Here is a 20235-nt window from a genome sequence, read left to right on the forward strand (position 1 = left end):
TCTGATCTTAAAACTGCAATCATAATCCAAAATATACTTTTAATCAATCAATCTATCTATCTATCTATCTATCTATCTATCTATCTATCTATCTATCTATCTATCTATCTATCTATCTATCTATCTATCTATCTATCTATCTATCTATAACAACCAACTTAACCATGTGTTACAATTATGGCCTTTTGGGTTTTGTTATTAAGTGTAATCTCTAATCATTACACCTAAATTGTGTGTTACACCATATTCCTCCAGCATGGTGTTGCTTAAACAGTCAATATTAGTAATTTAAATCAAATGTGATGGCTGTACATGTATTTGACAGACATTTTATTTATCAAAATATAAAGTATATTGTACAACAATGTAAAAAACTAAGAAAGATGTTAATATTTCCAACACACTCAAAATCATTTAAAAATCAAATTCAAAGGATTGTCATTTACCCCACAACCCAGATTGGATTGGAATAGAGTGGATGGATGGCATTTACAGAGCATGTGTGTGAGTAAATAGCAACAAATTCAGACTCTATTTCCAGTGACTTCATACAGGTCATGGATATGATAAAATTAGATCCAGTGTTACCTAAAGACGCTTTATGTGAAAAAACAAACAAACATCTGTTTAAAGCACTGTTTTATAATTGTACAGATAACTTTTATTTTTATTGAGTTTCCTGAGATACTTTATAATACCATAAAGTGTTTTAGCAGGTGGTGTCAGTATAATTTGTCACTCTGTGCACTTTGATTAGGGTTAATATGCAGATTCGAAATAAACTATTGTAAACTACTGCACATCCTGCAAATGTTTCGACTCTTAAAAATACTGCTGTTGGTGTTGTCATAGTCAGGCTCAATGCTGGGCAAAGTGTGGGATGCAGAGCGAGTCGACTTTAACTGAAATAGAAAAAGTATCCAAAAAATAAACAATAAACATGATATGATTAGATGGAACAAACTAATGCAAAAGCTGAAAACTGTGACAGAGAGAGACATAAAATCAGCTTCAGCAGACAAATTTTTCCAGTGACCCAAATGCTCTGCAGGCATCTCAAGAAAAAGGCTATCCAGAGGTTTCCCATCTTAAACAATCGTATATTAAACAAACAAACAAACAAACAACGTGCCAGATGAGGTGTGGCGATATAGCCAATGTTAGAGTACTTCCAAAGGAGAGGGCATGAAGTGTTTCTCATAGCCGGATGTAAACTGTTCTTCCTCTGATGAGCTACAGAAATCCCCTGTCTCCTCATAGGGATCATCCATTTTGTTGTACACCTCTCTTCCACCCTCCCTCTGATCATCTGGGCTCTCCATCTCCGAGGACTCATCTCCCACCACTGGCCCTGTTAATCCCTCAGAGTTCTTGGGCTGTGTCTCACTGACGGGAATGCAGATAAAGTCCAAGGACTCATTAAACTACAGAGAGAGAGAAAAAAGGATTTGAATAAATAAGGGAGCCTTTAGTTGCAAAGTGTATATAAGACTGGCAGAATTATGACATCATAGTGGAATAAAAAACAAAAACTAAACATGATATGGTCGTATACTAATGCAAAAGCTGCAAATCATGACAGAGTTAGACTACAGGCCATTACAAACCAAGCACACAAAATTCTGAATTTTTGTGATCTGAACTTGTCATCTAATGTATACAAACACCAAAAGTGATGCATTTTGGGAGAAAATCTGCCCTCAAAAAGCACACAGTGAAAAAAATGAAGTTGACATCAAGCAATCAGGATGTTTCTAAACTAGAAAAGTAAGAAACTGAGATCCTGGGTCCACCCAATTCTCACGAGAAGGAAGCAGCAGAGAGAATTTCCTGGTTTAATCCAGGACTTGAAGCTGTATCACAGCTGCTTGATGAGAAAGAGTACAGGGCTGTGGTCGACTCCTTTGTCACGTGGTGTGAGCAGAATCATCTGCAGCTCAACGTGGCAAAGACCAAGGAACTGATCGTGGACTTCAGGAAGACCAGGAAACACTTGACCCCTGTTTCAATCCAGGGGGTCAGTGTTGACATTGTGGAGGACTATAAATACCTTGGAGTACACATTGACAATAAACTGGACTGGGCTAAAAACACCACAGCACTTTACAGGAAGGGCCAGAGTCGTCTCTATTTTTTGAGGCGACTGAGGTCCTTCAACATCTGCCAGAAAATGCTGAGGATTTTCTATGAGTCTGTTGTGGCCAGTGCGATCCTCTATGCTGTTGCATGCTGGGGGAGCAGGCTGAGGGTCGCAGATGCCAACAGACTTAATAAACTAATCCGTAAGGCCAGCAATGTTGTGGGGATGGAGCTGGACTCCCTCAAGGTGGTGTCGGAGAGGCGGATGCTGTCCAAGATAAAGACAATGTTGGATAACACCTCCCACCCACTCCATGACATGCTGGTCAGTCACAGGAGCACGTTCAGTGAGAGACTGAGATTACCGAAAAGCACCACTGAACGACACAGGAAACCATTCCTGCCTGTGGCCATCTCCCTGTACAACGCATCCACTTAACACACTGTTTGCTGCTACAGCTACACATGTTTCTTTTCCAGCTATTTATTTATGAGTGACTTATGTATGTATGTATGTATATGTATATATTGTACTATTCTTAGTTAGCGTATTGTCTGTCTTGTCTTAATGTTGGCTTATAATGGAGCACTGTAACAAAAAATAATTTCCCCCAGGGATCAATAAAGTATTCTGATTCTGATTCTTTCGTACATATTCCAGGTTGTCAGCGGGGCAGTTTGAGCTCCTGCTGGCAGAGTTGGGAGCACATCCGATGACGCAAAGAAATAATTTCAGTGAGCTGACTGACCTGGACCAGTGCTTAGCTGTATGTCTGAGGTAAAATAGTATTACTTTACTATTTGTATACTGGCTCTTTTTAAATAAAGTCAATAAATAACAACAAAGAAAGAAAAAAATGAGAATAATGTCTCTGATCAGGTGTGAGGCTTTGATAAAACTTACTTCTAAAGGAGAGGGCATGAAGTGTTGCTCGTAACCAGACGTGAACTGTTCTTCCTCTGATGAGCTGCCACTCGTTTCCTCATCGGAATCAACCATTTTGCTGTAGGGCTCTTTTCCATATCTGCGGTCCAACCTTCCAGTCTCCTCTCGGACAGCATCCTCCCTCTGATCATCTTGTGAAAACTTGTCTCCTGTCACTGGTCCTACTAATCCATCAGGGTTTAAATTTGGGGACTTTATTTTTACAACTTCGAGCACAGAGATCTTGGGCTGTGGCTCACAGACGGGAATGCATATCCAGCCCAAAGGATCATTAAACTACAGAGAGACAGAAAAAACAAAAAACAATTTCTTGATTATCATTGAGCCAAGTTTATATATCAGTGACCTGTATGCATCAACTGGTATTGGTCTTGATTTAGCTTATTTTTTGTCATTAGTAGCCTTGGGATTGTTTTGGAGCCAGACCAGGACACCATGAGCTCCTCTGTATAGTAAATTATGCTCCAAACTGGGTCATGCAACAGGGCAATGATTCGAAGCAGAGCAGCAAATCTGCAACCAAATGGCTAAAAAAGGAAAGACTCAGCATGTTGCAGTGGCTAAACCTGATTGAAATGCTTTGGTGGGAACTTAAGAGATCTGCGTTTAAAAAAAAATTCCCACAAACCTCAACCAACTGAAGCGACGTTCCCCCACAACACTGTGAGATGCTGATAGCCATACAGGAAACAATCAGTTTAAGTTGTTGCTAAATGTGGCTCTACAAGCTGCTGAATGATGATGTCTACTTAGTTTTCCATGGGATTGCATACAGTCCTGTGACAACTTTCTTTTTCACATCACAGAATGACTGCTGTTGTTTCTGTAATACAGATCTATAAAGAGCCATTTTGTTAATTACTTACAATACCAGAAAGTATCTTTTAAAGGATTTTTGAAACCATTATTAAAGTTGTTTTTTTATATAACTTAAGGCTTTTACTATAACAAATACAGTAAAAAAAATTAAGACTTTTAGGAGTCTATAGAAACCTCGCAGTTACGTTTCATTCAGTCTAACCTGATGCTTCATCTGTTTAAAGATGTGACTGTTGCGGGGATCAGGCACTTTCTCATAGGTGCACGAAGATATCAGTGGACATGCTTTGATTGGTCCTGGACAAACGCTGCCAGAGACAAGACAGTAAACAGCAAATATGTTAGACTGGGAGATCACCTCATAAAAAAGTAGAAGTAACTATGTTCATAAAGACAAAACTGGAGGGAGTTTGAATTTAATATGTTTTGTGTCCTTGGTATACTGTGATATTTTTTTTTTACTATATTTCTCATGTTATTCAACATTTATTCAGAATATAAAAGTATTTGTTAACAGTACGTAACACAATTGTGATGTGCTTCAAATATGATGTCAGAGATAAGTTTAAGATGAGCGTCTCACCTGAGTAAAATACAACACACACAAAGGAGCACAACAACAGACAGAACTGGTATCAATAACCCTAAAAAAAGAGGGAGAAGCGATCATTGTGAGAGAAATAATAAATAGTTCATATCTTATAACACTGCACAATCCATTACACCCTAAGTTAGTTACATCCAGCAAGAAAAATAAAGAAAAATCAACAACAACTTCAAACATAACGTCAAACCCATCCTACCTACCATACATATCTTGCTGGTGGTTTATTTTGAATGTTTCAGTGGCATTCGCTTCACGTCCAAATTCAGTAATAGCTCTCATCCACACCTCATAGTCGCCTGGACTGAGATCACGGAGCGTGAAGGTCTGATGATCATTGGAAGCATTTACATTGAACACTGAAAGAGAGAAAATGTCTGGAGTGAGGTTACGTGTGTAATCAAAGTTATTGAGTCTTTATTTATCAAATATGTCAGAGCAGGAAGTCACTAATCAGGTGTTAATCATTAATAATGCACGTATGTCAGACAGATGAAATTAGTAGGATTATACTACTGTAAAATCATCACCTATGATGAAATGACTAAAGCACAAAGGCATTAGGCTACTATGATTACAAAAATAAAGAAAAACACTGAAAGTAAACTAAGAACTCTAAACTATAATCAAAAACTGAAAATTCTAATTATTAGACCAGAGTTTATATTCCAAAAAATCCTAAATCAGAGGTCCAATACTACAAACCACGGCACATTCCTGTCATGCGTTCATGCTGCGGGTGTCAATAAAGTTGGGCTGTGAAAGTTCTTGCAAATATGGCAGAAAAGAAGTGAGGCAGTGGTAAGTTGCCATTGCTTGCTTGAAAAGGTGGGCTGGGACACAGTTCATCTGGACTCGAGCACAGTGCAAATCTAGTAGCATTCCTATCTGCACCCCACACCTGCCCCCATAAAAATCACTGGGTTCAGTAGTACAGGGTGGGCCATTTAAATGGATACATCGTAATAACATGGGAATGGTTGGTGATATTAAAGTCCTGTTTGTGGTACATTAGTATATGTGAGGGGGCAAACTCCTTAAGATGGGTGGTGACCATGGTGGCCATTTAGAAGTCGGCCATCTTGGATACTACTTTTGTTTTTTCAATAGGAAGAGGGCCATGTGACACATCAAACTTATTGGTAATGTCACAAGAAAAACAATGGTGTGCTTGGTTTCAACGTAACTTTATTCTTTCATGAGTTATTTGCAAGTTTCTCTTTGCCATTGACATGTCAAAGAGGTTAACACATGAGGAGCAGATCGAAATTGTGTTCAAACTGGTTCAGTGTTGGATTTGCCAAAATGTGGACGCAAGAAAACTGTCACTAATGAAGAAACAGCAGTGGCTGTCCTAGCTTCATTCAGCAAGAGCCCACAGCGTAGCACTCGCCGCATGTCACTGGAGAGTGGCATTAGTCGAACATCCCTTCGGCGGATATTAGCTACTCACAAATGGCACCCTTACAAACTCCAGCTACTGCAGCATCTCAACGAGGATGACCCAGATCGGCGCACAGAATTTGCAGAATGGGCAAAACAAAAATTGGAACAGGACCCTCAGTTCATGCAGAAGATTTTGTTCAGTGATGAGGCCAACTTTTATGTGAATGGTGAAGTTAACTAACAAAACCACCGCTATTGGTCTGACACTAACCCACATTGGATGGATCCCTCCAAAACTGTTGGAACAACAAAAGTGATGGTTTGGTGTGGTATATGGGGTAAAACGATAGTGGGTCCGTTCTTCATCAATGGAGACCTCAAGGCCACTGGATATTTGAAACTGCTACATGATGATGTGCTTCCCTCTTTATGCACTGAAGCTGGCACGTTCCCTGAGTTTTTTCAGCAAGATGGTGCACCACCACATTATGGGTGCCACAAAATGCACAGAATCATGAGCTCCTTGGGTTCTGCAAAAGCTTTATCTAAGAGTAAAAAAGTATTTGTGACGCTAAAGGAAACTTCAGTGAATTAGCCCAGACAGTTAAACGCAATGTGAGTGCAAGCCTGCAGGGGAGAGGGGATGGAGGGAAGTTCTTCTCGAGTATGGTACATGTCAATTGAACCTATCGTTCACACCCTAAGACAATGTACAGTCAGAAGCACAATCCAAGTGGCTGGGATACAGTGCAGGAACATCTGGGTCACGTAAGTATTAGTCCACACGTCTCAGTGGGACACACCTCTGAAAGTGGAACAACAGGGCTAAGGTCTTGTGGGACTTCCAACAGCTGTTGGCCAACCAACCAGACACTGTGGTGGTTGACAAGCATCAGGGGACTGCAGCTGTGATAGATGACGTGATCCCAGCTGATAGCAATGCTAGAAAAAAGAAAAGGAGCACAAGACGACTGCTATGTACTAGTGGCTGAAGGAATAGGCGTGGAAGTCCAAAGTGGACCCAGTGGTTGTTGGGACCGTTAGGGGGTGTAAACTGAGAGAGTGGCCTTAGCAGATTCGGGGAATGTCCTGGGAAGAGTTAAGATACTGTGCGGAGCCCTCAAAATCCCAGACCTCTGGTACAAGACCTGAGCTTAAGGCAGAAATAATACATCAGGAACACATTTAAAACACAAAGCCAAGTCCTATATTATGCTATATAGGACTAATTCTGAGATGTTTGATAACTACAACCCAGAAAAATCTTTATCCTGTTTTCTGTCTTTTTTCCCTTCATATGTAATGTGCTTTATATTTTAAGCATGCATGCTATCTTCTTTACTAACTATGAACAGTTAGCTTTGCAAAAATCAGCCAGAAATAACTGAACTGTAACATAGTTTGCTGCTATATACCTTTTTGCATATCCAACCATTTGTATCCAATTTCGTAGCACCAGATCCGGGCAGTCTGCTCGGAGAGAGGAATGGCTTTCCAGTGAAGAGTCACCTCAGTCTCAGTGAGAGTTTCCACCTTAAATGACGGCACTGCTAACAGAGCTGATTAAGAAAAAAAGAAAAAAATTATTATGATGAGAGAAAAGAGGCTACAGTGGCCTGAAACCATCAAAGGAACAAAGCAGAGAGCGCCACCTTTCTGACGAGAATATCCAATCTCTGTGAAGAGATGGAGGACTTCCTTGCTGTTCAATACCTTGAACACCGACACTTGGTATGCTTTGTACTCCTGAAACTGACCTGTAGGTGGAGACATACAACACACAACAGGGTTCAAAATGCAATCAACAGTTATCATAACAACAACAACTCTTTTAATTAATGAGGTTTGACACATTACAGACCTTTAAAAAATGTTCCGTTCTGGCTTTTTTTCACTCTTATCCAGTCAAACTCTCGGCCAGGTGGAGATCCTGCCTGTTTATATTGCACCACGTATTCTTTTAGCTCGGAGACGTCAGACGGTGGGTCCCAGGACACGCTGAGGTTCTCTTTATTCATCTCGAGGTTAACTTTTAGAACATTTTCTTCTTTACCTTAACAAGAGACCAGTGCTTAAGGTTAAATGTATCCCCTATCGGAGATGGTTAGATGCCGCTAGGGGCTTCAAAGCGTCCTGTAGTTTTTATGAAAGTCTGCACAGTCTCTTACCTGTTGTTGATATAGTCAGAAACGATTCCTTTGTGGCACCTTTAGAACTGTAGGCGATTATGCTGACTGATGACACATCCTTCAGAGTGGCGTTGAGGAACCATTTTGTGGTACCGTTGCTGCACAATTGCTCCACAATTTCATGCATGTACTGCCTGTTTGGCTCGGCCGTGGACATCTGCAATTCAGAGCCGTTGCTGTAGAAAACTGTGAGGTTATATCCACGAATGAACCCACGTGCCTGAGAATCAGAGAGACTCTGGAGGGAATGGAGAAAAGGCGAGGAGAGTGAGGGATGAGTTGGCTCGTGGTGAGACAGAGTGAGCGAGTTAGTTCTCAGCCTACCTTCCAAGTCAGAAAACAGTCAGAGCTTAGAGGGGAAATACCGCAGTCCCTCCATAAATCCACTTCTCCAACAGGGTCTGAGTGGCATTGCAAGAAAGAGACAAAGCCAGGGAGATAAGGCAACATTTTCCTTCTAGCTGCACGAAAGACATGCCACTAAAACAGCTAAGAGAACAGTTACAGTTTAATGCAAAACTACAGTAATCAGCTACAATTCAAGTGGCTTCCCAATTCTGATGTAATATGTGAAAGAATGTTAAAGAGGTTTTTTTTAACAAAAAAACAAAAAAACCCAGAGAAACATGAACCTTTTTTGAATTGTTCTTAAATGCTAAACTTGGGAAAGTGATGCAATCCTTGTGACATTTCTTAGGTTCCACTAAAGGTGCCATAAAGATCTAAGTTATTATTATTATTATTATTTTTATCATCATTATTATTACTCCAAATGAGGACTCTCACCTGACTCTGAGCTCCTAACGCTATGGATCTTACTCCAGTCGCTCATTAATCCTGTACCACAGTCACAACGAACTTGGAATTCATAAACTGTAAAAAGGTCCGGTTCCTCCACTGCGTAGGTGCTATGTACTTCATCCTCAAACTGCACAAGAGGAAAAAAACAAGCTTGAGCATAATTTCACTGGATGACACTTTTGTCTCTCAAACTATACAATTTAACTTGCCTAATAAGCTTTTTTAAGGACTTTATTTCATGTATTCATTTGTTAATGGGGAAGAAAACCCCTAAACGCACTACACCTTTGGCCAGTCTGTTTCTCCCTTAGTCCGATATCGAATGTCACAGCGTCCAGAAGAATCTATGCAGGAAGTGTTCCACAAAAACTCCAACGGTTCCGGTTCGGCTGTAATGTCTTTAGGTGGGGGTGGCTTGGCTAGCAGTGAAAAAAAAAGTTTCATCTTTAATATTACTTAAATGAAAATCAATCATTTGAAGATAAACATCAAAAAATTTTCGGTATTAGGAACTGATCATTATTACTGCCGTTTGTGGTGGCGTTTGTATTTGTGGGACTGACTCACTGATTCCTTCGACGTTAAAGACGACCGGCTGAGATTTGTTGGAGCCATTCTGGTTAACGGCCTCGACCCAAACCCGAAGTTCTCCTCCACCGGAGAAGTCCTCTCGAGGAATGCGACCGTCTAAACTGGTCCCACCTTTCACATGGCTGTCGCTGAAAGAAAAGACCAGACGAGACATGACACCAGGAGAAGTTCAAGACAAATTCAGGGGGCATTTCTTATTGTTTACAGCTGTAAAAAATGGGTTTTATTTACTGGTTATGAGCTGGCTCCCAGTGCAGGGTGTAGTTAGTGGGGATCTTAGGGTCTGACTTTGGATCCCAGGTGCACTGTATGTCCACATGGCAGCTTGTCTCGTCACATGGTCTAAAGCACTCAAGATCAGAGGGAGGAGCTGGCGGATCTGAAAAAACACAAAGGACAAACACAAGTCATCGTTACCAATCTGGGTTTTGTTTGTAGTTTTTCTTCCTGTTTTATTTTCAGACCCACTTTCATTATGTTTTATGTTTCACGTGAGTTCATATCTGCTTTTTTGTTTCACCCGCTTCCCTTTGTGTGTTTAGGATGCTTTTGTTCTTGCCCGTGAGAGATAGAAGGAGGATATCCCTCCTTTGAGCTCCAAAGAGGAGAAGTCCAAAGAGGCAAACCTCTCACTGTTCTCTTCCTCCCATTAATGCTTCCTCACTCCTACTGTTTCCTCTGTCTTTCCTCTTCCTTTTCCCCATTCCTTCCTTTTCCATATTCCTTTTCCTCATGTTTGTCTCTTGCTCAATAAAAACAGTTCTTAGTTTGTACACCCTGAATTCCTTTCTCTACGTCTTCCTCTCGTGTTCCATCAGGCCAAGATGCAAGTAAAGGTGATGAGAAAAAGGCATGCTCACTCATATACAGTCATTTTACAGTGAAATCAAGCCCACACACCTACAAATAATGATTTAGAAAGTGTCTCTGTAATAAACTAAATACATGGTTTTTCTGACAGCTGTCTAGTTTGCATTAGATTATGATTTGAAGTTCCGCTTTCCATTAAAGACAGCTGCTGCATTATTAGCCTATGCCCATCCGCTGAACCATGATTCCACACCCTCCCAAATCTGTCAACACAAAGTAGGGGGGACACGTGGGCAGACGATCTTTCAAGGCACAGGCATAGAGTCCATGGGGCACTCAGGGAACACATCGCCCCAATGAAAGAAGCAGAGGGATTACTCCTATAAACCTCAGAGGCAGGTCTTTTTCCAACAGTGGGACTTTTTTTAAATTAAAAAAAACTATATCAGATATGAGTTTGTACAGTTTATACATGAAATCTTTTGTGCCAATTTAGTGAATGTCTATGTTGTGCACACACATCCCATGGAGGAGCCACGAAATAAAATGAAGAGAAGGTTTGGTGTCAGTATTTTTATTTTTTTTTAACTCACGCAGCTTTCAGCGACTTTCTCGCCACAGCACGTAGTTCCTAATGTTTTGAGTTGGCAGAGTCATCACACACCAAAGGGATCTGTGTCTTCGACTGGACTTGAACTGTTAACCTTTTGCTTGCCAAGCAAACGTTTTAACCACTACACTAAAGACGCCAAAAGCATCAGTCCCAGCAGACAGGCCCAGGTAGTCCCACTGTGGGCAGGTCTGGGTGAACCGTGGGAAGGTGTAGGAACGGTAAAGCCACACTTAGTCCACATGAACCCGTAAGGGGGTGGGTGGGGCTTATACCGACAAGGCAGGGAGAACATTACATTACATTTCAGATTACTTTAGCTGACTGCCAACTGTGGGCTGCCAAACAGGGGTCATGTTTACAAGGATTACGATCCACTTTTTAAGCCCAGGTTTAGAAGTACTGTTGCTACTTGGATAACTGACAAGGAAATTCTCTATAACCACAGGCTTTGTGAAAAGTTCTGAATGTGCAGAAAGTCTTGAACATGAGGTGAATATGAGCAGAAACACATATTTCTAATATTGAATAACATAATTAATCCCTGACATGAAGGGGTGACATATTTAAGCATTTTATACTCTGATTTTCTGCGGATCTGAACTAAACACTAAAGAGGACAGAAAATAAAATACATTCGTATCCATGTTGAGCCCTCAGTGTCAGGGATAATACTAGAACAGCGGCCCCCAACCTTTTTTGCGCCATTGACCGGTTTATGTCCGACAATACTTTCACGGACCGTTCTTTATGGTGTTTTGGATAAATACAACAAAATAAAACCAGCACCGGTACCAAAAAAAGAAGATTTATTCATAACACACAGGAAAAGACCCAGGGAAACCGAGTTAACGATAAAAACGATAAAAAACAACGCTAAAAACCGATAAAAACTCTGGAAACCATAAATTTTACACCCGAGCCTCAACTCTCGTGGCCCGGTACCAAACGACCGTGGCCCGAGGGTTGGGGACCGCTGTACTAGCTGACAAAGGTCAAAAGTCTGTTTCAATTATAAACTCAGAGGCCACTTGATTAGTTAAACTGTTACATGCTTCTTGTTAACACAAACATCAAATCACATAGAAAATCAGCATCCTCTGATCCGGGATGACCGGATGCTAATGCTCAGTTCAAACTGAGCATTAGCATGAAGGAGAAATGTTATTGCAGTGACTTTCAATGTGGCTGTTGGTGCCAGATGGGCTGGTGTGGCTGTTTGTCAAACTGCCATGCCTGTCATCTAAGAATAGGAAACTGAGGTCAAAATTCATACAGGCTTACCAGAATTGGGTAATAGAGGAGTTTCTGCTTCCTCATTCAGATGGCAGGCTCAGAATTTGGCATACAAAAGCATGGATTCATCCAGGGTTGTATCAACAGTTCAGGTTGCTGGTTGTGTAATAATGTGGGGAAAATTCTCTTAGCAGTCTTTGGGCCAGCCTACCTGAGTATTGTTTCTGCCCATCCCTTTATGACTACAGTGTACCCAGAGTCAGGTGGTTGCTTCCAGCACGATAAAACACCACATCACAAACCTCAGATTGGTTTCCTGAACATGACAAATAGTTCACTACACTCAAATGACCTCCACAGTCACCAGATCTGAATCTGGATGTGCGACAGACAAATCTGCAGCCATTGTAGCAATATGGACAAAATCTGTGAGGAATGTTTCCGGCAACTTGTTGAATCTTTGCAAGAAGAATAAAGGCAGACTTTGATCCAACCCACTACTAGCAAGGTGTGCTTAACGAAGTGGCAGGTGAGGTCCACTCAGTGCCTGATTTGTGTGTTTTCCATTACTTTAACTAGATCTTTTTAACATAAAGTGATGTAGAAAAGTATCAAACATTTCTAAAAATACGAACAAAGTACAGGAAATTCGGCCAGTGATGCACAAAATCTTTCCCAGATGTGTTCCACAACTTGTCCTTTCAATACTGCTCAACCAAAAACCTACGCTGATGCAACACAGCAGCACGCTGAATATAAAAACTCCCAGCTCACAGAATGCAGGAAGACAGAGGAGAGATGAAGTACAGAAAAAATAAACTGCAATGAGTTCCCACCTCGTTGTCCATCTAATCAGCCTGCACTCATCCACTTCAAGATCCCACATTACTTAAACCACACACTGTTCCTACCCAACATGCACTCTCCCTTCTCCAAAATCCAGCCTTAGCTCCCTTCTCTAGTCACTTTCTGGCAGTTCTGTCAAACCTCTCTCTCTTGCTACACCAGTCACCTTCACTGCTGCTAAAACCCAAACACACTAACAGCACGAGTATTTATTTAATATATTTAATGTGGTTCTGCGTCTTGCTAGTGGGGGCTAATTTAGCTTTTTATAACAGCTTTACTGTTAAAAAGCTCCAGATGTGTTTTAAATCAGCTCCTTTGTCTCATTTCCTAGGAAATAAAACTAATGAAACAAAAGACAAAGAAAGGAAAGTGACAAAACGTCTGCAATAAAACTATATTTGGTAATATCCCCACGAGTCACAGTAAAGCAAACTGACCCTGTGTGACAGACTGCCAAGCTACAATGACTCACAAACTCAGACACATGTAATGAGTGAAGAAATAAGAGTGAACACGACTGATTTACCGTCAGTTCCAACCATATTCTCCACATTTATTATCATTTAATAAGATTGCATAAGTTAAGGCTTTTAGCAAAGGTGACTATAATTGTTATAAAATGATACAGGAATTGAGAGATGATGAAGAAAAGGGGGAGAAAGCAATAGATCTAACACTGTTCTCAACCACAAGAAAAAAAATGTGCGCGCATCCGTCTATCTGTGCGCACACACACACGCATACCTTTGATTTTACTCATCGCAAGATTGCCACCTTTACACGTTTCTTGTAAGCCTCTACACTTTTAGCAGTAACCCATTCAATATATGCCGACTACTGCAGGAAAGCAGATTGCAGAACAGGAAATGAGCAGTTTGTGCAGTTTGGATCCAAAACAAGTGTAGTCTAGTCAATTATGACCACTTCTCTTTAAAAACAGCACAAACAATGAGGAAAGACTGATAGGTGTGATAGATGGGCCACCAAATAAATAAATAGTGAGAATAAATAGTAAAAATGTGTTGAGATTGATGTAGTGTCCTCAGCTTCAGGAAAATGTGATGCACATAAAGCTCCCAACTAACATTTTCTGTTATTGTACAGGTCAGTCCTTTACTAAGAACTAAAATACTCATTCATTTATGGATAGCATTTGCATGTGCCTAGTTGAAAAGTGGAAAATAATGTGAAAATTAAGCTTTAATATACTTGGTCTGCTCTTGGTTAGTCTGCAACCATTCCCTTGTACTGTGCAAAAGTCTTGAGCTACCCTCTTTTCTTTGTATGTTGCATCTGGGGAGCCAGACTGTTTTGTAACCTTTGAAAGTGGTCTAGTTCTCTTGGAACATGTTTCTTTCTTTGGTTGTTTGTTCCTTTTTTCACTCAGGAATGTCCACACACTATTTTTAGGGCCACTTAACACTGACCAAAGAATCATTCAAGCATAAAAAGGGATCAAAGTCAAAGGACGAACCAGTGTTGTGCCTACATAAAACACAGAACTGAGCAAAAACCCATTTTTTATTGTATTTAGCCACTTTTTTACAAGCAGCCTGTCTAATAAACAAATAATTTGCTTGTATTTCTTTAGTTAAATCTAAGAAAAATATCAAATATAACCTAGTTTGACAGGCATAAAATAGGATTTTTGTAAGATGATTCCAAAAGAGCTTTTAGCTGAAAACATGGCATATTTAGGCATAGTGTGCAGTGTGTCCTAAAACAAATTTGAGGAAGCTACAGCTACAAAACTACAAAAGAAGAACTGTCAAGCCTAAAAAACTGTCTACAGCAGACGGACACTACTGGAAACTCACGTTCTCAAAAACAGGAAAAAATGTGACCAGAACAAACAAAATGACCTGAGAGATGCATCTGACCCTTCAGGTGATTCATCTACTGTTCACTGAAGCATTATCAGAAATGGTCTCAGTGGAAGAATGGCTGAAAATTCTCAATAAGGGTGAAACAGGGAGAAAAAGCTGAGGGATGCCAAATTACACCAGAACTGGACTGAAAATCAGTGGGAATGATGGGGTGATGATTCTAATCTTAAAATGTATAGAGAAGGTCAGGACAGCGGTACCACAGTGAGTGTCTACAAGTTTAAGTTTAAGATTTTAAACCAAAGTATTACTAAACAAAGAAAGCAGTACAAAGAAGGAATTTCTAAAGCATTAGAGAACAGGAAAAACAAATCATTTAGGGGTTATGATAAAGCAAAACCTCTCAAAGTACAGAATTAATCAAATAATCAGTAAACATGACTGTAAAGAAAACAGCACTGCAGATAGCATGGCATTTAAGTGGGTTAGTGTAACAGGGTGTTAAAGTGTTGTGGTTATTACAGTTGATAAAGTTGTGGGGTACAAGGCGACAACACTTCCCTTTGAATGCAGGCGCAAGTACTTTTTATGAGTATTTGTGCACAAGCGCTTTTGAACAGGCCTACCTGCTGCAGCAGCAGAGACACTGGTCACCAAGATGGACAGAAGCCACCTTGTTATAGGTCTGGCCATCACATTTAGACAAGGGCATCTAGTGCCTGCGAAAAGCCCAAATTCATCAGGAACTCTCACATACAAAATAACAACAACAACAATAATAATCAATCACAAGACATAGTCAAAAACTCTGTTGGTCTTACAGAAAGAGTTCACGCATTGACCTGTAGCTGCAACATGTGGGGTAACTACATCCGTATCACAAATACAACATCTGGCATAAATAGCCCAACTGCATACAGACTGACAGTTTCAGACTTCCTCTTGGGTGCAGTGGAGGTAAAGTCATTTGGTGATTAACAAAAATAGGCGTATTGCCAGATAGGAGGGAGCAGCTTTGTGATAAGTACCGAATTACCAGACACTCGGCATTTTATTCAGTCTCAAATTCTATTAAACCTTAATTATGATCTCTTTTTTTTCTAAGTAAATATTAAGTATTATTAGGGTACAAATGATTTACCTCCGGGTGAGACACGCTGAGATGTGAGCCGCCCATGCTCTGCAGGAACACGCAGCTTTTGTTTTAACTGAGAAACTTGCTGTGAAGTTCAGAAATGTCTCCTCTCCGCAGTTACCGATTCGCTCCACCCAGTTGCTGGAATTGCCAGTGACGTCAACTCACCCGCGCGTGCTCGCCGGCAGCTAGTCGTGTCAGTTCTTCCCACACACTAACTCGCTGCAGGTCCCGAAACGTGTCTGTCGTAGCTACCCTGTATTTTTTATTTTTTTGTTTTTTAATTACGCAAACGCTTTTCATAAGTTCAAGAAAAGAAAGAGAGATATCACGTGACAAAAAGTAGCGTAAGATATTTAGGTTACTGAACTTTGAGGTAGTTTTGTTTTGAATTTCTGCCGCTCAAACGTGAGCACGTGTATGAAAGTGTCTAATTAAAATGACAGCTACTAACCTGAGTGTATAAAGCATTTTGGGCTTATATAAACTTTTGAACACACCATAATTCCCTCTGTTTTAGAGTCTGTTACCTGTTTTAAGAAACACGTTTGTGTCTGCTTGTTTCCTTTTTAAAAGAATATCCTGAAGGTTGTTTGCAACCTTTAAAAATCATTATAGGAAAGTTCTCTAAACGTATTCATGTGAAATCTATGTGTCCTAATGGTCATTTGAATTAAAAAATATATACACTAGCCATTTTATTACAAATCTGTATGAAGTGGATGGTAAGTGTGTTTGTGATAGAGCAGTAGAATAGTAATATCAGTTTGCTAAAGCTAAACTGTTAGCTAATATAACATTAGACCAACTAAAAAAATATGTGGCACATAAAACACAAATCACAGTAACATGTGTTAACCTGCATCAGAGGCTCTTCGTGCATGCATTTCCAGAGGGTATGTTTACATGACATGAGATATTGTTCTTTTTTGTGACCCCTTGTGAACTTGTTGACCTAGATAAATAGCATCAGTGATCAAAGCTAAAAAAAAAAAACACCAAAGCTAACTAAACTAAACCTAATACTGAAACTAATAAATAGTAAACTGAAACTAAACAGACATTAAAACCTAAACTGAAAGCAGCATATCAACTGTGGAAACCGACTCTGCAAATATAATTTCCCCCAAGTAAAAGTCATTTTTATGCTGCAGTGACTTAAGTATCGTACATTTTAATGTTTGCCCCCCTTCCACCAATTACAGCATGTTTTTAAGGAAGTGGAAATGCCTCAAAAGCTAAGTAGGCCACAGCAGCATATTTCATGGGAAGCAAAGCTGCTGTGTAAGCATTGGGGACTGAGGTAAAAATACACATCTACCTGTCACTTTATGTTTGTTATAACACAGATTGTAATGAATTTTCCATTCATTTATCCCTCCGTGTCATGTGACGAGTGTGTTTGTTAGTTTTTTAATGAACTTGTTCTCAAATGATTTTAGCAAAGCATTTTATTCCCTTGAGCTCTCATCAGTTGCAGCAGAGAAAGTTACTGGTAATGTAAAAAGAAAACAAGCAAAGACGTCATAAAACAAACGTGTCTCTTTATATATCATACTGGCCACATAAAGATTTACTTGATACTGAAAATTAAAGACATTAAACAGACTTTACTGAACAGACACACGCAGGATATAAAATTCACAAAAAAGTGAATAAAGAAGAGTGCGTGTGCATATGTGTGTCTCTGTTTGTTTATTAAGGTGTACAACATGCCTGGCAGCCAGCGCGCTCAGATTGCATATATCGACCCTCAGCAGAGAGAGCTGATCTCGCTCTTGCTGCAGCCCCACTTGCAGCAGGCGTTGGAGAGACCCACCACCACATCGCGGCCTTTGCGGTCAGCTTTGCGAAGCGCCTCCAGTATCTCTTCGGTGATGAATGAACGGGTGGAGCGGCTGAACGCTCCCTCCTGGTTGTCTCTGGATGCGGAGCTTGGATCTGTGTTTCTCTGAAGGAGACTCTCCACCGCAAAATTGTGATTCAAGCCCTCTGAGAGTTCATCCTGAGGGGAGGTGAAGGGGTCCTCTGAAGCATCTGTGGGAGTAAAAACAATAAAGTATGAAGGAATGGGTTTCTCTTGCATCCAAGCAAAATATGTGCATTATTTGCATTTCATTATTGCTGGAGACGATACGATGGAAGGAGCGAGGGTGGGATGCCACTGGATTGTTGCCAAGTGTGCCTGGTGGGTTAGATGCTTAAATGTACATTTGGTGGTTTATAGCTCAGAATAGTAAGCGCACATCATTATAGTAAATGAAAACCAAGGCACTTTGATTCAGAATATCACATTCTCAGCCTTTCAGGGCTGAGAGCAATTACATTTTAAGCTGTAGTCATTTACTGAACAGTTCATACATTTTTTTGTAAGTAATAACATAATTCAGTGGATACACTCAAATTCAATCTTAAACAACAATACAGATAGATAGATAGATAGATAGATAGATAGATAGATAGATAGATAGATAGATAGATAGATAGATAGATAGATAGATAGATAGATAGATAGATAGATAGATAGATAGAGAGATGTGAAATGCAAAAGTCATAAAATTATAGTTAATAAGGTAAAAAAAAAACAGACAAGAACAACAACTATAATAATACTACCATTAATTATAATAAAAAGCTAAAAATTAAGTAGGAGTCACTCGGTTTTTGTAATCTGATCATATGTAATCCATTGCTAGCTAACCAGCCATTCTAACCAGCCGGCCAGTCATTCTACACTTAAACTTACAGGTGATTTCCTTCCATCATTTCTCTGGATACCTCTGCATGATCACAAATGAGCAGAAAAAGACTAGTCTAAATTATTTACATAGTCATGGATGGCACATTGCACGTCTCTGCTCAGCTGAACACTCAAAGCGCTTTCTACTACAAGTGTCATTCACTCATTCATATAGAGCTTTTATCTATGCCTGAGTGCTTTCTGACATTCACACACTCCGACAGATGCATCGGGGCAACGTGAGTTTCAGCATCTTGCCCAACAATACTTGAGACTGGAGGAGTCAGGAATCAATCCACTGGTAGAAAACCTGCTCTATCACCTGAGCCACAGCCACCTCGATTCACAAATAGAAATTTTAAAAGTGGTTGCAAAAGGTAAAAAATAAAGTGAAATATCACCGGGCTTACCTAAACTCCTGAGTGACCGTCTCCATCGTGAACCCCCGCAGGTGAAGATGACTGCCCGGATGAACTCGCGGCCACAGAGCTTCACCCCATACGCTGGGTCATCCATGGGCTGAACGCCAGCCACAAGCAGACACACAGCCAGCACCACAGCTTTCCACATAGTCGCAAGGCAAGAAGTGGGAGGAGAATATTTGGTTTAACTCGCTCTTTGCATAAGCAATGACTTTTTAGATGACCCAGGCGCGCTTTATAAAGGTGTTTGAACCCCTGAAAAGGAGGAGATGCATACTGCGCATGTAGGCCTCCTCTGAGAGAAGAACAGATCTGAACAGGAGATACAGTGGGAGACCTTTATGGAGACAAAAAGAAGACCAAAGGTGGCATAGTTAATGAGTTTGTTAGAGGAATCTATAATCTAATAGTTTAGGCAAATGTTTGTCCCTCTATATAATAAAATGACCAGACCAGAAAACCCATATTGTGTACAGATCACTGACAATGACAAACACAATTAGACTGTTATAACAAGATTACTTGATTGCTGTTTGGTATACTAATTATAACCATTTTTATATACATATTGTATATCAAATGTGAAAAAAAGTTTACAAACACATGTATACATCTCCTTTAGCACTTAAAAAATACATATAGTGTTATTAATCAGTGTATAGCACATATTTGTGTAGTTTTCTGCACAGACCATTGGAAACTGAATGACTTTTACATGTTCAATTTTTTTTTCAAACAAATCCAATTTAATTCATATAAAACTGTATTATTAAAAAACAATGCCAACACACTGTAAAAAAATATGGTCCCTAAAGAATTAACATGTTAGTTCTGCCGACGCATGTGGCCTTTAATTGTCTTGATGACATTTAACAATATTACAGCCATACATTCAGGTTTTTGCAATCCTAGTTCATTACATCACCTTTGACACAGTTAACCTACGTAAAAATTCTTTATGTAGAACTTACCTTTTCTGCAGGAAATTACTCATCCTGTTAGCTCTTTGCCAAAAGGTGAATTGAAGAAGAGAGACTGGACCAGTGACATTTCCAAAGTCTGATAACACAGAAGTCTTATTATGAGTCAGAGACAAATAAAACACATTCTTATCTGTATATCCGCATAGCCAAAGGTCGCTCATTTAGGAAATTACAAAAGGGGTGCTGAATTTGTAATTAATGTGATGATA

At 40.0% G+C, this 20235-nt stretch overlaps 2 protein-coding genes across 3 annotated transcripts; both read right to left on the minus strand.

Annotated features, from left to right (window-relative positions):
• Positions 1–690: 690 nt before the first annotated feature.
• On the minus strand, positions 691–15949 carry il12rb2l (interleukin 12 receptor, beta 2a, like). Its single transcript, XM_085352341.1, has 16 exons — positions 15888–15949; positions 15373–15465; positions 9647–9794; positions 9392–9543; positions 9110–9243; positions 8810–8951; positions 8348–8424; positions 8003–8261; positions 7696–7887; positions 7487–7591; positions 7250–7393; positions 4652–4807; positions 4428–4488; positions 4047–4152; positions 2984–3301; positions 691–1424 (listed from the first exon to the last, which is right to left on the minus strand). The coding sequence occupies exons 2-16, from the start codon at positions 15437–15439 to the stop codon at positions 1161–1163; spliced, it is 2325 nt and encodes a 774-aa protein (XP_085208467.1). The 5' UTR covers positions 15440–15465; positions 15888–15949; the 3' UTR covers positions 691–1160.
• Positions 15950–17634: 1685 nt separating this feature from the next.
• Positions 17635–19191, minus strand: rln3a (relaxin 3a). 2 transcript variants are annotated; one of them, XM_085352343.1, is made up of 2 exons: positions 19032–19191; positions 17635–17918 (listed from the first exon to the last, which is right to left on the minus strand). In XM_085352343.1, the coding sequence occupies exons 1-2, from the start codon at positions 19189–19191 to the stop codon at positions 17635–17637; spliced, it is 444 nt and encodes a 147-aa protein (XP_085208469.1). The 2 variants fall into 2 exon arrangements, with proteins under 2 accessions (XP_085208469.1, XP_085208468.1); XM_085352342.1 differs by having other exon boundaries at positions 19023–19191.
• Between the last annotated feature and the right edge of the window lie 1044 nt (positions 19192–20235).

The sequence above is a fragment of the Diplotaxodon limnothrissa genome, linkage group LG4 (genome assembly GCF_057381915.1).
Source record: "Diplotaxodon limnothrissa isolate DT_005_m linkage group LG4, D_limnothrissa_male_GT1.1, whole genome shotgun sequence".
NCBI lineage: Eukaryota > Metazoa > Chordata > Actinopteri > Cichliformes > Cichlidae > Diplotaxodon > Diplotaxodon limnothrissa.

What these genes read in the sequence shown, in the direction of transcription:
- il12rb2l (XM_085352341.1), bottom strand. Translation starts at nt 15,439, where the DNA reads ATGGCCAGACCTATAACAAGGTGGCTTCTGTCCATCTTGGTGACCAGT. An exon ending in TGTCTCTGCTGCTGCAGCAG is followed by an intron (nt 9,795 to 15,372) that starts GTAGGCCTGTTC and finishes GTGTTTTTTCAG; the next exon opens with ATCCGCCAGCTCCTCCCTCT. An exon ending in CGTTAGGAGCTCAGAGTCAG is followed by an intron (nt 8,425 to 8,809) that starts GTGAGAGTCCTC and finishes AATGCCACTCAG; the next exon opens with ACCCTGTTGGAGAAGTGGAT.
- rln3a (XM_085352342.1), bottom strand. Translation starts at nt 19,191, where the DNA reads ATGTGGAAAGCTGTGGTGCTGGCTGTGTGTCTGCTTGTGGCTGGCGTT. An exon ending in CAGGAGTTTAGGTAAGCCCG is followed by an intron (nt 17,919 to 19,022) that starts GTGATATTTCAC and finishes TTACTCCCACAG; the next exon opens with ATGCTTCAGAGGACCCCTTC.